The sequence below is a fragment of the Anopheles coustani genome, chromosome 2 (genome assembly GCF_943734705.1).
Source record: "Anopheles coustani chromosome 2, idAnoCousDA_361_x.2, whole genome shotgun sequence".
Taxonomy (NCBI): domain Eukaryota; kingdom Metazoa; phylum Arthropoda; class Insecta; order Diptera; family Culicidae; genus Anopheles; species Anopheles coustani.
The window spans coordinates 33,088,820-33,110,105 of record NC_071289.1 but is presented as its reverse complement, the minus strand read 5'-3'; the positions used below and the strand labels follow the sequence as shown (position 1 = coordinate 33,110,105).

General features: G+C 45.1%; 2 protein-coding genes across 2 annotated transcripts; one reads left to right on the top strand and one right to left on the bottom strand.

Moving 5' to 3' along the window:
- The first annotated feature begins 4,822 nt into the window (after positions 1-4,822).
- On the top strand, positions 4,823-14,833 carry LOC131265418 (ras-related and estrogen-regulated growth inhibitor). Its single transcript, XM_058267678.1, has 5 exons — positions 4,823-4,928; positions 10,785-10,921; positions 10,987-11,145; positions 12,284-12,626; positions 14,516-14,833. The coding sequence occupies exons 1-5, from the start codon at positions 4,823-4,825 to the stop codon at positions 14,749-14,751; spliced, it is 981 nt and encodes a 326-aa protein (XP_058123661.1). The 3' UTR covers positions 14,752-14,833.
- Positions 14,834-15,371: 538 nt separating this feature from the next.
- LOC131264265 (armadillo repeat-containing protein gudu) lies at positions 15,372-17,804 on the bottom strand. Its single transcript, XM_058266549.1, has 5 exons — positions 17,056-17,804; positions 16,642-16,990; positions 16,052-16,558; positions 15,580-15,975; positions 15,372-15,506 (listed from the first exon to the last, which is right to left on the bottom strand). The coding sequence occupies exons 1-5, from the start codon at positions 17,802-17,804 to the stop codon at positions 15,372-15,374; spliced, it is 2,136 nt and encodes a 711-aa protein (XP_058122532.1).
- Between the last annotated feature and the right edge of the window lie 3,482 nt (positions 17,805-21,286).

Genomic DNA, 21,286 nt, shown 5'->3' with positions numbered 1-21,286 from the left:
TCTTTATTCTCCGTTACAATAGTGGCGAAAAAGAAACATTTTCCTCTGCACGCTAAAACACAACAATTAATCAAATATATATGTTCTGTTCGTCTTTCTGCAATCCATTTCACACAATTATCAGGTTTGGGCAATTCAAAAAGAATTCTCTTGACCTCAGCATTTCAGCTTTTTGAAACGTTTCTGATTGTCTCAGTTCACGCCGCTGTTTCGTTTATAATACTTTACACTGATACACATCTGTAATTTAATTGAGTATGCTCTTGTAGTACTTTTGATACGTTCGGTTGTCTCGAAAATCTGTGTAATGTGAATGGTTCGATGGTTCAGTCCTTTTGCTCGTATGAAATTCACAATTCGTGGAACAACGTTCTCAACCACATTCAAACGAAAGCCAATGTTCAAGGTTCAAAACTTTTCATGTATTGTTTCAAAGGGGTAACGGGTCGCATGTTTGACATCTCTGTTCTACCTGATTAATTAAAGATTGTTATTTAATTCTACGTCAAGGTTGTTTCATTTAAAACATCTAATATTTGTTCCAATGGTGGAATATGCTATTCCTTGCCGATTCGATTGAGTATGTATGTTTTAGACGCTTTGCGTGCTACACGAGTTTCAACAAAACGTTATGCTCGATAAGTCCCCAAATAACCTCATTAGTGTGGGAGCTCCAAAAGGGGACTGAATTATTCCGCCCGTTTCATCAATCTTTAATTTAGATAACGAAATATTGGATTGTGATTTTTGTGGCCTTAGAAACCGATCGCTCCAGGATGCCCTGGCAACAACATACATGAAGTTGAGCATCAGGACATTGCCCTTGAGTTGTCATATTTTGGGAACACCCCGCCATTAATTATAGTGATAACATCCCCCCAGGTGATTGCGGGTGGGAATATCGCAGACTTTGGGGCGCATTGCATCCATAAATCAGGCCATGCTCCAGGCTCGAACAACCGGGAGTTTATTTTAACGCGCTTATCGTCGTTTTAGGTTAGCTGGTGAGTGAAAGAGGTAGGCAACACATAAATGAAGCGTTTTAAGCATCATCCTGTGCAAGGTGGGAAAATTGGACACTCACCTCAGAAAGATAACCGAGTTTGACAGGCCAACGGAGCACCAACCATCGGTTGCAGTTAATCGTTAGTGTCGGAACGGAAAGGGTAAACGAGATTGCTTCCACTTGATTTCGCGCGCAAAACGTGGTTTCGCGTGGATGACGCCAGAAGCACGTTGCATTGCCATAGTGGGCCGTTTTGATATCAATTTACATAATGCTCACACGTCGGTTACTGGTGGCCCTGGTTTCCAGCATCACCACCTTCCCACACAGAAGATGTTACCGGTTTTCTGGCGCACTGAAACCACACTATTCTATTAATCGAAGCCGACAACAAAGCCGACAAATTGAGACGATAGTTCGATGACGACAATTGTCTTTGCCAATGAATGGCTGGCGAATGGGGGAATGTGACGTTGCCATGTCCGGGGAAACTGTCTATTACACGTTAGCCACCGGTTCACATAACCCGCACCGACAGCTTCCACGACTGACATAAAGCACGTTTGGCTTGGCGAATGCAAAAAGTGATAACTCATCCCCAAACCAAGCGCAGGACATCGATGGCGTCTTGAGCTAAGCGTTTTCCCAGTTATTGACGTCTATGAACACTCTTATCGAGCGTTAAAATATGGCCAGAGTAAAGCTGATTGCTGGGGAAACGCGAATCAGCTCACAACAGAGATGCTGGGTTTTTCTTCCGTCAACCACTTTGCGGCCCCGTTTTCCTCTAACACTTGCCCACCAAACAAGAACGAAACAGCTCGATGGCTCCAATGGCATGCAACCGATTAATTAGAAAGTTGATAGCTTCCCGTGTTTGTACGACTGCTATACATATTTGGCCCTAGCCGAAACGTTGATGACTGGCAGGCACGTGGCGGACGTGACGCTCGATTTTTGTGATTTATCTTTATAGATAAAAGTGTCAACTCATCCTAGGGTTAAGATGGTGTTTTGCAAACAAACTTCTCCAAAATATAATTTCTTAAAGAAAATTACATCAATAACAATGAATTCTCAGTTTTATGCTTATTGTTTCAAGCTATATAGCTCAGTTGTACCATGTACAATTTAACGAACCATGTTAAAATAGTTGCAATGAGACTGATTCAAACTGGTTTAAACTGATCTGAAATTTTTGTTAAATGTTATGTTGTTCGACCATATCAGTGATTTTACGATAAATCCTTTTCTAGCCAAGGTATTAGTATTTCCAAAGAGCATATTATTCCCTCTCTCTCATGGAAATTTTATTTGAACAGGCATTTAAGTATTTTTTATATAGACTAAATTACTTGGTTAAATAGCTTGCGGTAATCGGCAAGTAAATATTTTAACTCTCAAATACCATACCACTCTAACTTATCCGGGATCTTTTTAAAACGTGAAATAAGGTTGGCAAATAACTCAAATGATTGGAATAGTTTATGCAAACAACATGATTGGTTCCCTGTGTCCCATCGTCGCAGGTAATCGAATAAGGTGAAGCATTATAAAAATCAACAAACCATCCGATATTGTGTGTTTTGTATAATTGGCACGCTGTAAATACGTTTCATTCTTCCATTTTTCTAGTGTTCGAGAAGAGGAGCGGGTGAGTCGTTGGAGGTTAGGTGGTGAAGTGTTGAATAATAATCATTTTCACCTGTGGCCACCTTTACCACCCAGAGAAGCCACGCGTCCGATAAGATATGTGTTCGGTGGAGCGTGAGATAGGTTAGGTTAAACATTGCGCCATCAACAGGCGTTAGACTGGAAGTGACAACAAAAAAAGGTAAAAATACTCTCGATTCAACGGGAGATCACGTTTGTTCAATGAGGGACCGAAGGCCGCGGATTGGTGAAATGGGAGTTGGGAGGAAAACTTCCTGATCAAAACAGAGAGAGAAACGCACCCAAACAAACCCTCCATCTGGTCTGGTCTGGATTGTTGCGAGAGAATCGTACGCTATACACTCCCGTAGTAGTAGACATCAACAGCCTCCAATGTATCCCTTCTTCCTCTATTTCCCTTCGGCGTTGAAGGTGGAAAATGCTGAAAATGAATGGGCGCCTCCATCATGTTTCTCCAACCGGTTTATTTTACTCTCTCACTTTCGCTCTCGATCAAAACACATATACTAGTTCTCTTTCTACTCACGGTAGTGAACATGGTTTAAGGGTGAGCGCCTTGCGTTATAAATACGACGGGCAGTTCTTGGCTACCGTTCAGATCAGTTCGCACACGCGACTCAAACGCATCGTATCGGCAACACCTTCGTATCTATCCTTTCTTAGTTTTGGCGCAATTCTCACAAAAATCGTTTTGTATCATTCCGATGTTCTTTCCAGTTTAGTTGTGAGAGTTTTCCTTTTGGTTCGGAACTTTTAATTTTGTTTTAAAGTGACTGGAGACTTTACAAAAGAGCTGTTGAAAACAGATCTTCAATTGATGGGAAAGGATAGAATAAACATATTGGTGTCTAGCTTTCGATATGACTAGGACCAACCTGATTGGAGTGTTAATAAGCCCTTAACGTTATCAAGTGTTGTGCCTCCGTGTTGCTCTGTATCACCTCATCGTTGTAGAACTCGTCGTCTTTCATTCGTAGTTGGTGGCCATAGTTGTTATAATAATTAAGCCTGAACAACCGTAGTACTCCTTTGGAAAGCGTAACTACTGTCGAAAGCAGATTTTATCGCTGTGTACTGTGTCTCATCATGGGCTGTGGACCTTGTCGTCGATTTAACTATGTGCTGCTGTGTAGATCGTGATTGTATACGTGTGCATGAAGTCGCTGCAAGATTACAATAAAGCAGAACTTTAAGGAGGATGTTCCATTAGCTCCAACCATACCCATTGTAGAGACATTAATCCTTGTGTTGTGTCTAGAGCTTTAGATTGTGAGCGTCCAAGGACCATGGGATTCATTCGACGTCCCAAAACAAACATTACTCAATCCGAAGCACGGTAATCGGACAGAGATAAAGTGAGCGTAATAGAGTTTTCTACTGTTTGAACATGTGAATGTGCGAAATAAATTGAATCATTCTGGAATAACCAACGATACGTGGACGTTACTCACCCGAGTGGCACGTAGAAAATTGTTCCGGATACAAACAAATGGCAGATTGGGAGGAACGAAAAATAAACAGAATCTTGTCCAGCTGGAAGCGTTCGTGTTTTAAAAATAAATCCAGAGCCACAGTTTGCAGAGTGCTTACTTGATTGGATAAAAATTGTTTAGTGGTCAATCGAAGTGGTAGTGTGAACTTCAAACAACAAACCGCAACACAAGACACATCCAGAGAAGACTGATATGATCTTCAGAAATAATCGGCCTAATTGCTTTATTTGAGTAAAATCTGAAGGAAACGTGAGCTAGAAGTCGAACTACCTCATCTGATTCTCTATCGAACAGTGTAAGCTGTGGATGAAATGTATTATAACCATCATCTTCCATAAAGAAAACCAAATGTATGGTGTGGTTTGCCTCAAGCAGAATGGTCGTATAACTTTCATTAGGCAGAGAAAACGATTAATCGATGTATACGAAAGTGAAGTAGTGATCGCACACAAATTTCGTTAATAGCTTCCGTACCGGATGCTACTGATTCCTGGCGAGCAAATGTTAATGAAATATACCGCGAGACATTCGTCAGGCAATTATGTTCGATGATGCTGTCGTTCGTCGTTAGTGGTTCCTTTACATCAGCATTTCTAGTCGAGTGGTATTAGTAGAAATTTCATGCAATTGATCACTAAGTAGCACGATCATGAATACCACCTCACCGAAATCGTCCCTAGCGAAGCTGGGTCTTCACCCGAAAGCGAAACCATTCCGAGTGATGGTGCTTGGCCAGAGTGGCGTCGGGAAAACAGGTGAGTTATGTAAAAAATCAAACAGTTGAAAAATGTTTGTTGGAAGCGGAGAGGATTTTGAGTGGTTTTAGAAGATAAATTATTTTAACCAATAACTTTGTTCAAGATGAGTGTTTTGGGAGATCTTTAAACGATTTTATTCAGATGAATTTTAGTTTTACTCTAAACTGCTAAGAAAATGTAAATGAACTGCTAAAAGAAATTGAAAATCAACGAGTGTAATAAACATTTTCAATTTTCAATAAACAACAGATTGTGTTATTGTTAAGAAATCACATTTTCACCCTTGTTTGTGCTTTTATTTGGATTGAACTTGAATGAACTGTTCAATACACAAACACGAGCAAGAGGGAATCGACCGCTCATAAAACGCCGTAAATGTTCCCGATTTGCGTGTACCCCGCATTCGGACACCGTCTGTCACTTCGGAAGGCATATAAAATGGTCATAATAATCCCATATACCATCGATCATAAATTGAAGGGCTTTCAATATGCGCTATTAATATGACACGCTGCGAAGTTCACTATAACTCTTTATCTTTTCCTGGAAGTCTTGCACATGGAGCTAGTTTTCACAGAAGTGCCTAACTTGTGGTCACGACGAAATAGATTTGCGACATTGAGTGGGTTGTTGAAAGTGAAACCATTTTTTTCCCGCACCAAGAGGAAAGTGAAGTCGGTTTGGAGTTGGAGAAATGTTGTCATCGTGCATATTTCCAGGGCAGGGGAAAAGGGCAAAAAAAGGTATCGGAAAACCGCAACCGTCCCGACAGTCGCCCCTCACCGGTATCAGATTACAAGAGTTCTCCATACGTTTTGGCGTTTCAGGAGTAAGATTGATGAGGGCTGCGTAACACGTAATCCCTACTAGGCTGAAATGCTGCCGGAAATTAGGTCAACTTAAGTAGATCTTCCTGCCGGACGGATGTGACATCGAACCTTCCTATCTAAGGTCGGCAGCATCCCTAACGGCGCGCAGGGACCCATGATAGATTGCGCGGATTTGAAAGCGGTTTAAAATCGCACTCTTCGGATGGCCTTTCGTCCAATTACCGCACCATGGAGATCATGTTCGGTGGAGTACGAAAATGTTAACCAGTATATCTTGGTTACAAGGCGTTTCCCTTTTGTATCGCCTACAAATCCTTCCAGGAATTTCTTACTACGACGCAGGCCGACGCCGAGTTCAATATCCTCCAGAAACGGGGCCCCATACCAGGCGGCTTTTTTAATGTCCTTTTTTATGTTATCCCTTTTCAGGCTACAGAGTTTCATTGCATCTCCCTCGACGCCGCCGTGAAATGGGAAACTATGAAAGTGTCGTTGCCGCTCGGCGTCGCGACGGTGTCTTGCACAAACAAATCTAGCCTTAAAGGACTTACCTTTTTATTCCCCGTGGTCCTCCTTTTGTCTCCCTCTCGCGTTGGCAACGATTCAGCGATAACGGTGAGCCCGTTTCTGTCCCTTCGCTCAAATCAGTCAACAATGCGCGCACGATGAAAGAACTCAATTAGGGCAACCGGGAATCGCTGGATGGCGGGAGGCTTCCTTTGCCGTGCGCTTTCCAGAATGGCATCGAAGGAACGGCACCTGAGATTGGCGCGATGTTTACAAGTCCACCGTCGTGGGCGAGTATGATTGTTTGTCGAGATTGTTTGACTGGAAAATGCGCACTTTCATCGAATGTCGAACCATCGCGACCCCTTGTTGTGGCGCTGGAGTTTGCTGCGGCGTGGTCCTTCAAGAAGCAAATGCAATATAAAAAAGGTACAATTTCGAACTTCATGGAGTGTGGAAATTGAGCATCACAAATAAATGGTACACTGCCATCAACGAGGGCGATGGGGTGTTTGTGTCGGAGGGTTTGCCAATCTGCATTCACGCCAAGTAGAAAACATCAATCGACACTGGGAGTTATTGGAAGGAGGGGGAAAAAACAAAATCCCGAGAAAAACAATTACGAGCGGTGCAAAGCGTTGAAAATTGCGGGGTGTGTTTTCCCGTTAAATTTATAATCCATCATCGTGCGGCATCGACTTTCCCCCGAGTGGTTCGATCAAAGCACAAGGCGCCTCCATCGCCGTGTGTCACACCTGCCATAAACAATAATGCGAAAATCGTGTAATATCAGTCTTTGAATCTATTTTTAGCAGAAAAGGAGAAAATTAATTTGAAAAGCAAGTTAACACATGCGAGAATGAGTTTCCACGAACGGCGAGATTCCTTGTACTCATTAGAGGGCTGCTATGATCGCTTTCGCTTCGCGAGGGGAAAAATAAACTCCACCGTAACTTGCAGCACGTGCGGCAGGCGGTTCCTGTTTGTTCCTGTTTCCATGACACCCACTTACTCGTGATTCAAACCAGACACAATTAACGCACCGATTTGCCACCGTCGAGGCCAATTTACAGGCAGGAAAACGGAGAACCCGTGCCGTGAAAATACGGCTCGTTATCGCAATCCGATCGCAACGATCAGATCGCTATAGACGTGGCTTTTAGCTCGCGAATAAGAAAAACCATCTGCTATAAACCCCATTAATCAATTTGTTTACGATTTCCACCGGAACGTGGACGATTACGCCGAGTGATCTTTTTTTTTTTTATTAGCATTTCCAACCAATCTGAGAGATATTGGTCGTCTTTATTACTCCGCAAATCCGGTAGTTGATTAGTTTCCGTTTTCCATCGAACGGCTAGCATTGACCTACTTCCTTCGATGTCGATGGATGTTAGTTTCGTCCAAAGATGGGATAATCGATACACACGGCTCTAGTGCCGAGGGTTTGTTTTCGCTCCGTACACCGATCCATCTGGCAAACGGAATCCACATGGACACGGAAGGAATCGGCAGCCCGACAAAATAACGCATTACGCTGCCAATGACTACGCTAATGTGTTTTCACGTCGGAAGATGTCACTCCGGTGACGCATCCGAGAAGCGACTTGCCGCTAAAACCTTCCCCGACATTGATTGAGCAATCATAGCCCACAGCGACTAATCAATGTTTCCGGCTGCGTTGTTCTAACCTCCGGAATGCGCCGAAGTCAGTCACTCCCTTCCCCCCTTCGAAGACAGCTTCTTAAACCGCCTCGCGTGTTCGCGCACGGGGTCATTATTCAAGCGTATCTCCCCCGGCCGCTCATCGATACATCGATCTCGTCGCGTTGCTCCTCCAACTCCCAGAGGTGAACCGATTCCCCAGCGAGGATTGAAATTTAATCCATCAATGTCAACGTGAGGAACTGGTTCACCGAGCGTGGGGTGGCACGTTGTGGGTGCCCTTTATTCCTCTACCCTTTGCCAAAGTTTTCACATAAGATAAACTTTGCGAAAAGTTATTGTTTTGTGTTGTGTTTAAACATCGGTGGAAACAAATGTTAGTCTCGGAAAAGAAAAAGGTGTTTTTAACCGCAATATTAACCACGATTAGTGCTTGTCATGTAGAAATGAAGATGCTGCCCGGGAACTGGTGATTGTGGCATTCTTTACCCACAAAAAGGGATTGGATATCGTACTTGTCTATGTGGTTGTTATGAAATGTTTCAGCTATCCAATTACTCTTGTTGTGTAATAAATAGTTTTAAATAATAAATTAATAGAAAGATTACATAACTCTATGATATTAAATATTTTTTCTTGTAAAATTTTCTGCACATTCACCGGAAGTAGAGTACGATAGAAAATACAAAATATTTCCTTTACGAATATATCTTGTGTTTGTAAGATTTTCCATTTGATTACTTAAAACAAATACGTAGCAGATTCAATGCAAGTTTGCCAATGTCGACGTAGATGGATTGATTTATTAAATTAATTTTCCAAGAAGCCGTCCGTTGCCATATGGACCGATCATCATGGTACGCAAAACTTATATCCAGTAGTATTATTTACTACCACGACAAGATCGTCTTCGACCTCTCTAGCTGTTTGACGCAATTTCCAATCAACTGTTTACTAATTGGTTTCGATGGACGAACGCAAAACCTATTCGGTATGCAGCGAAGATGAAAGATGACGACATCATTTTATCGCCCTTTATCTTTTATTTTCCGCTTACTTCCTTTAACTGTCACATGCGTCTCACAAACTCGTATTGAAAACATTAAAGTGGGTTGTTATTTCCCAGGCTAGAAGTCAATGAATGAACTTTCCTCTGCCACGACAAATGATTTAACGTTTTTTTACGAAATCGGATCAAGTAAAATGTCAACACGGTATTTGCTTTTCCTTGTTTGGATGAAGCACGAAATTTTAACTTTAGGGCATGTTTACGAAGGATGTTTTATGAATAATGATACCCAATCAAATCACGCCTGACAAAGGATGGTGAAATTTATATGAGAAGTTTACTTTCTTCGAAACCTACCTTCTTTCATTCAATGCGAAGGTTTAAGAAAGCGGTTGCTGCTGGATACCAGAACCCGATGCTCGTTCTCTATTTTTCCAGCAAACATGTGCTCCAACGCAAAACATTCCCCCATCTATCCGAACCAGAAAGAAGCGCACGCGAATGTCAGTAATGTTTATTTTACCGTTCGCTTTTGTTTTCTTCGATCCCAAACGATCCCGTCTCGGATTCAAGTTCAGATTTGCATGTTTTTTTTTTCAGAATCATTTTAGAATTCCCCATTCTCGATCGTGAAAACAAACCACCTTCGCTATTTATCCGCCTTCTCCTTGGAGGAAGGAAACCATACCTTGGGCTGGTATTGTTATCTTTCGAACTCGAAATATCGCTGCCAGGCATCGCTACCGAGCATCGTGCACTCGAGACAAATTTTCCACTGGAACGATGGGCACCCAGACCGGTTCTCTTCTGCGTCTATGATTAGCATCATCGGCAGACTCATGTAACCGAATCGGAAAACTCGCCTCCTTGTTGCCCACTACAATGGTCTTGTTTACCGAGTGCGAAACATCGCCGTGAAGTATTTGCAAGGTGGGTGTGATGGAAAGGCCGCAGGAAAAGGGAAAACTCAAACTCGTTGAAACACCACCTGTTGATTCCGAGATTCGGACGGTCTTTGCTTGGTTCATTCACTTTATGAGATTGTGAAGTGCAGCAAATTCCGTCGATTATAAATTTTATTTGAAAAAGTTTGTGGTCATGAGTTGATTGTGTGTAGTATTCAATATTAATTTCTTCGATAGTACAGTCCAATGCTTAGACTGTTATCTACCTTTAAACAAAACATCATCGTTGCTGTTGTTGAATGTTAAAGTTGGCCAGAATAAATGGGTTTAAACACTATCCGTCGACATACACAAAGTAAGAAGAAACAAATAGAGAGAAAAAGAGATAGAGAGAAAGAGGGAAAGAGTAATTACGTTCTAATTAATGAATTTGCATAATGTTTATGAGTGACCGATTTTACCGACGCGATGTAAATGACGACGCCAGTGTAATACTCTACGTTTACGTCTGAGTTGTTCCAATTTTCGCAAATGTCATTCCCTGCGGTAGCTTTTATCGGAATAAATGCGGCAGATGAAGATTAGTCGGATGGAAAAGGGAGGGAAAAAGGTGGTGTGGAAACGGCAAAGATAAACGTTCAACCAGGTGAAAGGTAAAGTAGCGCGTGGTTGAGTGCTGGACGTAATTAAGATCACCCTTGGCGATTCTTGCAACGGGTCAGCGAAACCGTAACCAAGAAAACAGGGTCATCACCTAAATCAGTCGTTGTTTTGGGTAAGACCTATTTGAACGTTTTTCCCCGTCTCGCCTCTGAAGCAAAGAGTTTTAATCCATTAGAGATAAATAAACCTCGTGTTGACAGATTATCCTTTTAAGCTCCGATATCTGTTGTTTGGTAAAAGTTAATATGTTTTTCCTTTTCTTGTTTTCTCCCAGCGATGGTTGTGCGGTTCATCACCAAGCGCTTCATTGGCGAGTACGATCCAAACCTGGAGAAGGTCTACACATTCAACACCCTGATCGACAACGAGTTCGTCCTGTTCGAAATACTAGACGCGGCCGGACAACCGAACGTAAGAGTTTGCTCTCCGTTTTCGAAGCGGAATGATTTCATGTAGCAACGTTTCTCCTTTTCCAGGAAGCGGACTGCCTGACGCTCGAGGCAAACATTCGCTGGGCCGAAGCGTTCATCCTGATGTACTCGGTGGCGGACAAGTGCAGCTTCGACGAGTGCAACCGGCTGAAGTTCCTCATCAACTACAACAAACGGCGCCGCCGGCTCGGGTCCTACAACAAGGTAAGGCGGCAGGGCTGCGGGGAACCAATCTGGAACCACTACGACCAAAAAGCGCACCCGAGTAGAATCATATCCGAGGGTGCCTTTGATGTTTGACGTTCGCTTTACTTTGGCGCAATTTTCAGCTTCAATTATTTCGTACTTTCACTTTTTATCTGCGCACCTTTCTGCGATTGCCTTTTTCCAACCTTTGCTATCTGACCTTTTTTTTTGGTATTTTAGGTCCTTTAGACAAATGAAACATACCTTTTAAATGCCGGTCGGTTTTTCGTTGCAATGTGGGTCGGGGTTCGTGCGGGTTGGAATTGGTGACCGAAGTCGCACATTCCCGGTTCGAAAATAGCCCTAGCAATGGACTGGAACGGTTTCGATTAACTTGTTGTCCCACAAGCTGCACGTCTGCCTCGGACCCAACGCATTGCTGTTGGTCAATCGATTTTGCTCTTCCTTCAATTTTTATCCGACTGTCGAGCTTTGCCATGTTTCGTTTATTTGATTTGGATTGTCGAGTTAACTTTTCGACGGTTCAAAAATACTTCCACTTCGGAACCGCTCGACCGGATCGGCAAGGAAATGATTTGCTATTTTTAGGACGCACTACGCTAGCCCACGGGATGGGGACGTCGTGGGCATTTCTCGAGGGATCTCGTGATGGGTAGGAATTGTTTTCCTTTTTCTCCACCTTCTCCGCTCACGAAGTGTTTGACGGTGAGAAAGGAAAGCAGGTTCAAGTACCACGCATGGTCACGGATCTGCGATTCCACGCCACGAAGCCGTTTCTATGGCATTCCAGCCGTCAATTAAACCATGCTCCAACAAAGTCCTGATACCGGGATGCATCTATGGCGAACGTTCTATCCGACCGTACTGGTGACTGGCGTCGGTGTGAATGTCCTACCCCGGGGGTGGATCTAATTTGCTGTGTCGAGGATGCCTATTGCACGGATGGTGAAATATCGTATCGCCGGGAAACTGGAGCTGGAAACTGTCTGCAAAGGAATGTAATTTATTTCTTCCCTTCCCCGGTGGGCAGCCGAGTGGTTCCACGAGGGAGTAGCAGAACGAAGTCACTGAAGCGAAAGAAACAATAACAGAACGAAACGAGGGCTCAATCCCCAATTCCATTCCATCTCCCCAGGACCCGCTGCTGGACGTACCGGTCATACTGGTGGGCAACAAGATCGACCAGACGGGCGACCGGATGGTCAGCACCGAGGAGGGCCAGCGACGGGCGAAGGAGATCGCGTGCGCCTGCTTCCACGAGGTGTCGGTGCGCGAGAGCATCGAACAGGTGAACGGCGTGTTCCGGGACGCGTGCCGCTTCTGGCGCGTGCTGTCCCGCTACCCGAAGCTGAAGCGATCCACCAGCGACGTCCACGACCTGCACTCGGAGGTCGAGCTCATCCTCAGCCCGGACAGCGTCCATCCGTTCTGCAACTGTGATCTCAGCCACGAGAAGCGCCAATCCATCGTCATACTCGGTAAGTGAGGGCCTTTCTACGGCCTCGTGAGTTTCGTGTAATAGAAAAAACTCCCTTCTCCTGCGTTTTGGCAATCGAAAGCACCCGCATGAGCCCCGAAGTGGAACATTGAATGGAATAATTGATAAACCTATGCTACGAAACGCTTTCCCAAGCGTGCATTTCGGCGATATTAAGGAGGAGGTTAAGTAAACATTACTCCCCACATGCTTTGTCCTCGTAGCATGACGCCGGTTTGTGCGAAATCGTGCCCTTGACTCCTACCAATATATGGGAAAAGACGTACCGTGACCCACTTTCGAATACATATGGCGGTTGATTTTTGGCGTTGGTTTCGTCAAATATTACGCTCTTTTCTGGGGAATTATTGTCTTTGATATATTGAATTATTAAATTTTCCAAACTGATTTGAAGTTTGTAAATATGCCACAAAAAACGTTATTTTACATTTATAAGAAAGCTTAACGCTATTCAGAATACATTGCTTTGGAATCTTGCCCGAATGCTTTTGAATGCCCGTTGCTCGAATGTAATCTTTTATCGTTTTTAATTTTTTGATGTACCATCATTCCGCTCACCCGGTGTAAAACAAAAACAATCGAATTGTACCGAATTTAATTCTTTTTTAACTTATATATTTTCAAAATTTATCATGTAAATTCAAAAAAATCAAAAAGTGTGCGCTAGAATGCTTCTATATTAGGCCACCTTAAAAAAATAATTTCGATTTTTAAGGTAACAATTGACGCCGCAAATTTATCTTGAAGATGTGGATTTCAGAATTTTACATACATTGTTTGAGTGCTTTGCTTTGCTCCGTTATTTCATACGCGACTATTTCGAAGCGTTAAGCGGGATACGTTACAATGGGAATTGGCATTATTTTCGATCTTTGAGGCCAATTTTTGGCGTCATTTTTAATTGCAAAAATATGATTTTGGTTTTAAAATGTGGCTTAACATACTAGCTTTGTAGCGCACAGTTTTTTCTGGATTTACATTGCATATTTTGAATAAATAATAGCTGAAAAAACTCAATTTTGTCCTTTTTTGCTGGACACCAAGCTAGCGGAATGATGAAGAAATGCATCGAAAAACCAAAAACGTCAAAAGATAGTCAACAAATGTACTAAAATAACAGTTTGTGGATTTGAAAAATCTTCAATAATAGCAAAGTTATAGCGTTTTAAAAATAGGGATCAAAATGACCTCTAAAAAGCATTATAGGGATAGTCAAATTGGTTCTCGGAACTGGTCGAACAGAAAAATCTTAAATGATTGCTTTAGACGTAACTTTGGATTTTAAGAAAAGCCTTATTATTTTGTAAAAATATTCAACCGTTTTTGAGATATTAAAATCGAAAACTGCGTTGGGGTCAAAATGACCAATGTTTGGATTCTAGTATTAAAATAAAACTGAAGAGTAATGAATCGTCAATTAAATGCAACATGTTATCGATTGCAATAGTTTTGAGAAAAATGTTCCACATGAAGATGTCGGAAAATATTTACCAGCTTGAGCAACTTTCATAAAAAACGATACACTATTCTGTTCCGTTTGATTTTCTTACTTTAATTTATGTTTTAGGCTTTATTTTTAATGAGATAATATATGGATCTTTCTTTTTATTTTATCGATTAAATTGTATGTTTCGTTTTGATCTTAAATAAATAAATTCGTTCGCAACACAATCTTTTATTTCAAACAAACACAATGTTGGATTTTCCCAAACGGGTTTAACTCGTCAGCCGGCACAAAATCGATCTTCTTCGACGGCTCAATCACCGTGACACATCATCCATCCGTCGACGGGGTGTGAACGCAAACACGGAACGGCCGGAACAAACAGCACATTTTGTATTGCTAATTTCCCATTTTCCTCGCCCCAGGACGCCCGTGGACGGAGGAGGAACCGGACGAGACGGACGAGTCGGAGTCAAGCTGCTGTTCGTCGCAAAAGTCCGACATCGAGGAACCATTCCGTGGACGGGCGTCCACCGACGGAACGCTGCTTTCCCGACCGCGCCGATGGCGCTTCGCCCCGCCCGGCTCCCTCATGCCGCACGTTGGTCGCGTCGAGCGTCGCATGAGTATTTCGATGCGGGGCAGCAACGCCAGCTACTAGAGGGCACGGGCCGTCGGGGCCAACCATGATTCATGTGTGTTGTGACGAAGTGGGGGACACCAAAAGCACCTCCCGCGCTCTCTAACCCCCTCACCCATCGCTTTATCGCCAGTGTTGTGTCCTCGTACGAGTGCGCGCGGGGAGGGAAAACAAATATACGTTCAAATACGCGCTACAGCAACGATTCCTTACAGGGAGCAGTGCAGCCGGTGCCCGAGCGTGTGGCCAATATTGTGATTCCGTTTATTTTTGTATTATCGTTATTGACGCAGGTTTACACTGACTGTTCGATGCCTTCGTGCAGCGTCACCAAAGACAGGTATTTTAAGGGTGGCAGCGTCCAGTATCGGTCCGGGTAGAGGATTTTTTGTAACGTCAAGCCAAGGAAAACAAACTCTCCAACTCGTGTTAAGGATATATACATATATCAACGAATGTACGAATGTTCATATAAATAAACCATTGCTATTGGTGGTCATACACAAGAAGAATTGAAAATATCCTTAATTAATTTCAAACGTGAGGTGTGGATTCGGGGATAAAAAGTTCATTTGGCAAATTTAGAAACATTCCCAACACTGTTGGGCGCGTTGGTCCTGTGCTTTCGAAGAGAGAAAAACTTATTCACCACAAAGCTCAAGCTCCTCCGCACGAAGCGCGAGCTTTCGGATGTTCTGCAAGCACCCGGCCGAAGCTTCCTGAAGCTCTCGATCCTTGGAGCCGACGGTTTCGAGCAGGAACGGCACAACACCACTCTGGAAAGAAAATCAAATTGAAGAAAACATGAAAGGTTTGTAAAACGTGGGCCTGTTTTTTTTATATTCTTACCTGATGCATAGTGATACAGTTCTGCGGATCTTCGGAGAGCTTTTGTAAAGCCATCGCGGTCGTCCGGTGAACCCGCGGGTTATTGCTGACCATATACCCGACGATCGGGGTGACCGTCTTCAGGCGGCCCAGTTCCTGTGTGTTCATAGAGTACGGCGCACAGCTAGCGATGGCCGCGGCCAGATGTTCCCGCAGCAGATCGTCCGTGGTGTAGACCAGGTCAGCCAACATCCGGATGACTTTGTGATCGGAGAGCACGGAGAGGTTCTCGCGGTCTTTGGCAATCGTAGCGATCGCCGCACAGACCGCCGAGAGGACGAAGTTGTCGCGGGACTTGAGCAGACCGACCACCAGCTCCAACGCGCCGACGAAGCTCCGCACCAGCTCACCTGAATCCTGGAACGACGAAACAAGGCAAAGCAAACTTCATTAAGCGAGGGAAGCGAGTTCCGCTGGCATCTCCGGAGTTCACCTTTGCGTTCTGGATGCACGGACAGAGAGCCCAGGCGGCGTACGCCTGCACCTTCGGGTTGGAGTTCTTCAGCAGCGACCAAATGAGTCGGATGGCGTCCAGTTCCTCCATCAGCGTCATGCTCTCAGGATCCGTTGCACACTCCTTCAGCGTGCGGGCAATGTTCTCCAGCAGGGGCGCGTGCGTCATGTTGAGCAGGTTCACGAGCAGCGGGATGCCGCCGCAGGTCCGCAGGATCTCCCGGTTGTTCTGGTACTTGACGCACTCCGAGATGGCACCGACGACGTTCGTGAGGACCTCCTCGTTCTCGTCGTTCAGCAGCTGCACCAGCACCTGGACCGCCTTCAGCTGGTCGAGCTTCTTCACGTTCGCCTCGCTGGCCGCACACTTCCAGATCGCGCCGGTCGCCGCCGCCAGCAGCTGCTTGTTGTCCCGCACCGTCTTGTCGCGGGCGATACCTACCAGCGGTTCCAGGCCGCCCGATTCGCGCACCATATCGCTGGCGGTCTTTAAACGTGTAGCGCAGTGGAAACGTGTGTCCCGAGGCAGGTTGGAATGCAAGGGTTGTGGGGTGCTATACGGGTACTTACCTTATCGCTGGCACACTTAAAGATGGCCGAACTGCACTGGCGCTTGAGGTCGAGGTTGTCGGACGTGAGATGGGAGACGATGTCAAAGATCATCCCCTCGGTCGTGATTGCCAGCTGGTAGTTGGCCTGCGAGGCGCACTGCTGAATGGTACCCATAGTCGGAACGACCACGTCAATGTGGACACTCTTCAGGAGTCTGCCCATCAGCGGCACGATGCCGCTCTTGCACATGAGCTCCTTGTTGTGGCGAGACTCGGACAGTGACCAGAGGGCGCGCGCTCCCGCACGCGCCATATCGAGCATCTCCCGCTCCTCCTCGGACAGCTGATCCCGTTGCGAGCGAAGGCAGCTGGAAACAATGAAGGGACGATAAGTGGGTCCACTCCTACTTCATCTTAGGGATCGCGTACTTACTTCATGTTCACGTCCAGCAGATCGACCAGCCGCGGAATGCCGTCGCACTTGCGCACCAGCTTCCGGGCGAGCCGCACCTTCGCCACGTTCCCGATCGTCTCGGCCGCCATGATCTTCAGGTCACGTCCCGGTTCCGACACTATCTGCACCAGCAGCGGAATACCTCCTAGGTCAACAATGGCACGCCGAATATCCAGGTTGGACGAGATCTCGGACAGGACGGACAACGCTCCCAGTCTGCACTTCATGTCATTGCTTTCGAGCAGATTGACGAGCACCTCCAACCCGCCGCAATCCTGGATGGCACGCTGGTTCATCTGCGTCGTCAGATCGTGATCCTTCAGGCAGCAGAGCGCCACGATGGTGGCCGTCTGGTTGCCTGCCTTCATGTACTTCACCAGCTTCTGGATGTGCCAGTACTCGGACGGTACGTCGTTGGATAGCTTCGAGTCCTTCCAGCGTTCCTCCTCGTCCGACGAGGACACCTGCTCGGACGAGTCCGACTCGTAGCTATCGTGCGTCTTGAGCGGTGGCTTCTCCTTGGCCGCGGCGGCGGTGACGGCGGCCATCCCAGCGGTCGCCGCCCCGCCGCCCAGACCCGCCGCACCGTTGCTACCGTTGCTCGTACCATTCGTCGCGCCATGTCGGGCTTTCGCTTTTCCGCCACGGACTACTTTTCCACCGCCGATGCTGCTCCCCGCTCCGACACCACGACCACCTCCGCTGGCTCGACGCGCCGTTGCCTGCATTCTCCGCAATCTCTGGTCTGTAAATTAAATCACAATTAGTGCGAGCGCCGACACTTACGTCAGGATGTACCGGAATTTGTCGAGCGAATGCCGCTACGCGTTTATTTCCGCCTACGGTGAAGTGCAAATTTGTATCGATCAAACAGCACACTCACGCTCGACCTGATTGCGACGGTTGCCCATCGCAACCGTTGTTGCGTTGCCGCCGGTGCCGACTACGATCAGACCGGGTCAGGGTGACAACAAATGTGAGGGATTGAAAACTGTTGATATTTGTTTGCGTTTGGCATTGCCTCAATTCGGGATTCTGTTGTTGTTTATGTCTGCCGAAAACACGTGGCAGCTCGTATGTAATCACAAAAACTCGCGAGTGCGCAAGATCTCAACGAGTAGAGAAATGCGATGGGCAAATAAACTCCCTCCGTTTGTTGCCATGAGCTCAACAGGTAAGTTGTAGTTCCAAAGTACCAAGCGGAAAAGTCGAGGCTATTGCCAATGTAATATAAAAGGGCTACTTATTAATCATCAAAAAAACTGCGGAAGCTTCGATACTAGAGAGTTATAACTATAATTATTATTTATTAATAAATATATTTATTTTCATTAGGGGCTGGATTATTACAAGTTACATTAATTACAACACCAAACTACAGAAACAAGATATCCGAAGAGCATAGTTTGCTTATTGCTAGAATAAGAAAGCTATCTTATAGTACATAATTTGAGACGATTCTATTCTTATTTGTTGTTACCCAAAATAATGTTGTTGGTTCTCACAAGAAACGCCAAACATTCCAACAACTTTACATCTATTTTTAATTTGTTATCCTAATTTCTAAAGTAGTTTCCTCTACTTTAAGCGTGGCGGCCATTAAAAATATTTAATTTACAGTACTAATAGTAAAGATAAACAGAATTTTGAAATTTTGAATGCAATTATTCCAGCATCAACATTTGTTTAATTAAGACGTTCAAAATTCTTAGTTCTAATTGGGTCTTCATCAGATATTTTGCTAAGCACCTACCTTTTTCGTTCGTTAACGAATGACAATAGTTTTTGTCAGTAAAAGAAGTTTCTGGCTAACGCTGCTTGCTCGATGCATCTTTAAAAAAGTCAATATAGTTTATCATTAATATTTGAGTGCTGGAAAATAATTTAGAATCCTATAGGTTCATTGATCGGCATTAAGAATCTATCCCCATTTACTACTTTACCTTCCTCCTTAAAAAATATTTGAATATACATTCAGCGTTTAAAGGTCATATTTAAATTGAACACAGGAAAAAAGTAGGTTTTTCATTTTGTTTTAGTAAAATATGAACGTGCATCGTAATCTATTTTGTAGAACCCACCAGGATTCCAGTTCTAACGGATTTTCAAACATTTAAGCTTTTGCTTTGAGCTTTCACAATTAAGAAAGCTAAAATATGTTGTTTTGCTACTTCTCTCCAGAGGACGCTCGCGATACAAAATTAGATTGAATTTTGAAAATTATTTTTAAAATATTGAACTAAAATTAAATGCAATTTAAAGCATTCCTGACATTCCTGACAGCATACTAAAAAGCAGCATACAAAAACTAAAAAACTTTTAAATTATGAAATTAAAAAAATAATAATAAATGTTACGAAAATGATAAAAGAAACGTTGGATTGTTTCAAGTAAGAAACACTTTGTATTCCCCTAACGACTCATCTCCGTACACGATAATATGACTCACAACATCGAAAAACAGTGTCACAATGAGTCGTTACCCGGTTTCTGCGTATTACCGGCGTGCGTGCGTGCCCGGAGTGTCTGAGATGGGTCGATCGGTGTGGTCAGATTTTACCATCCGCTTCTTAACCGATTGTTTGAGTGCCTCCCCCCCGAAATCGTAATAATCCTGCACATCACGTCCCGTGCAGACCGACAGTTAACGACAGCGTCCTCCGGTTGGTGAAACATTGCGCTGTGTTTTGGGAAATTCCGGATCGACCAACTCATCGCGCCCCACAATCGTGACCACAATGGTCAATCGCCAATCGGTAGTAGCCGACCGCCACCGCCGCCCTATCGCCGGGATCTGATGTCATCTGTCGTGCCGTAGTGGGCCAGATCTTGAGCTACGATGGTTGCGTAGCTGAGTCTGCCGAAAAGATGCGATAAGAATCGACACGGAGAAGAGAGAACGAGTGAACGAAAGAGAGAGAGAGAGAGCACCGTCTTGAGACCATACATCATGCTGGGGACCATTGCTTGATCCTCCAAAGCCTGAGAGCTTTGGACGCAACCGTTTCGTGTGTCTTGGAATGCTGGAAGGACGCGCGGAATGCAAGGCAACGCCCGGCGAGCGGGCTTCAAGAAGCGAGAAAAGGGGAGTAATTGTACACTGGTGCAAGATGTTTATCTCCACAGGCAGCCACTCGAGGCTCGAGGTACCACGGGGCGGCTCCGAGCCGAACGAGCAGCGGACAACGTCGACGAACTGCTCGAGAAGGGCAACCAAGAAAGCATCGTACGGTCAGCGAGTTGTTTGTCCGGTTCTGTCTTAACCACCGAACCCTCAGCAGCAACTCTCTGTGCATCCAGAGCTTAGTTACTGGAGCAGAGATTGGAAGATCTTTGGGGACTCGCTTTGGGTTGATTTAGCTGTCGGGATGATTGCGTCCAGGGGTTGGATCGAAATGCTAGTTAAAACATCGTCCGCCTGTGTATTCTAATTGGTTCAGGAAGATCAAAACGACACCAGTTTAACGACAGTGCGCACTCTGGTAAACCCTTTCGGCTCTGTTACAATTTACAGCGTTTGCCGGTATCAAGAAGCAAGGCTCCACTCGGTCCAGCAGCCTCTCGCTTCATTAGCTTAATTGGTAACGCTCAAACAGAAGCTTGCGGGCCCTGGACCGCTTTCCGAGCGCATACGTGACATTAACACCTTTCTCACCGGTCAAGGAACCGAACTGGCCTCTGGAAAAGGAAAAGAAAAAGAGGAGCAAACGAGAAAAGCCTAGATAAAAAAATGGAAGCAAAATTCAGCCTCTCTCTCTCTCTCTCTGTATCTCATCCCAACACCCTTCCCAGCTGGATTGTGCGTCGAGCCCATCTCGAACGCGGCCGTCCCGGGGGATATCTCGGTGTACGGAAAACCTGTTTTTATCCGCACTCCCCTTTACCCTCGACTCGACGGAGGCTGCTCGTCAGAAGCCCAGGAAGGCGACCGCAGCCTGGCCCAACATCGAAACGTTTAATTCGAAACGTTAAGGCTTATGCTGGCTGCCGATGCTGACCCGTCCTTCCCGACGAGGCGTTTCCAGACCCCGTTTCCTTCGGCCCCGGCCGTTCGTTCGTTCTCTTTCTCCGCCGGAGGTCACGTTTCTTCACGGGATGAAGATGAAGGCGAGGCGAAAGAGAGAAAAATAAAAAAAAAACAACAACGCCCGCTCCATGTGGACCGTGTCGACTTTGGGTCCCGTTCTTGGGTTCCTTTGGGCGTGCTGGG

What these genes read in the sequence shown, in the direction of transcription:
- LOC131265418 (XM_058267678.1), top strand. Translation starts at nt 4,823, where the DNA reads ATGAATACCACCTCACCGAAATCGTCCCTAGCGAAGCTGGGTCTTCAC. An exon ending in ACGCGGCCGGACAACCGAAC is followed by an intron (nt 10,922 to 10,986) that starts GTAAGAGTTTGC and finishes CTCCTTTTCCAG; the next exon opens with GAAGCGGACTGCCTGACGCT. An exon ending in GGCTCGGGTCCTACAACAAG is followed by an intron (nt 11,146 to 12,283) that starts GTAAGGCGGCAG and finishes CCATCTCCCCAG; the next exon opens with GACCCGCTGCTGGACGTACC.
- LOC131264265 (XM_058266549.1), bottom strand. Translation starts at nt 17,804, where the DNA reads ATGCAGGCAACGGCGCGTCGAGCCAGCGGAGGTGGTCGTGGTGTCGGA. An exon ending in TTAAGTGTGCCAGCGATAAG is followed by an intron (nt 16,559 to 16,641) that starts GTAAGTACCCGT and finishes ACACGTTTAAAG; the next exon opens with ACCGCCAGCGATATGGTGCG. An exon ending in ACTGTATCACTATGCATCAG is followed by an intron (nt 15,507 to 15,579) that starts GTAAGAATATAA and finishes TTTTCTTTCCAG; the next exon opens with AGTGGTGTTGTGCCGTTCCT.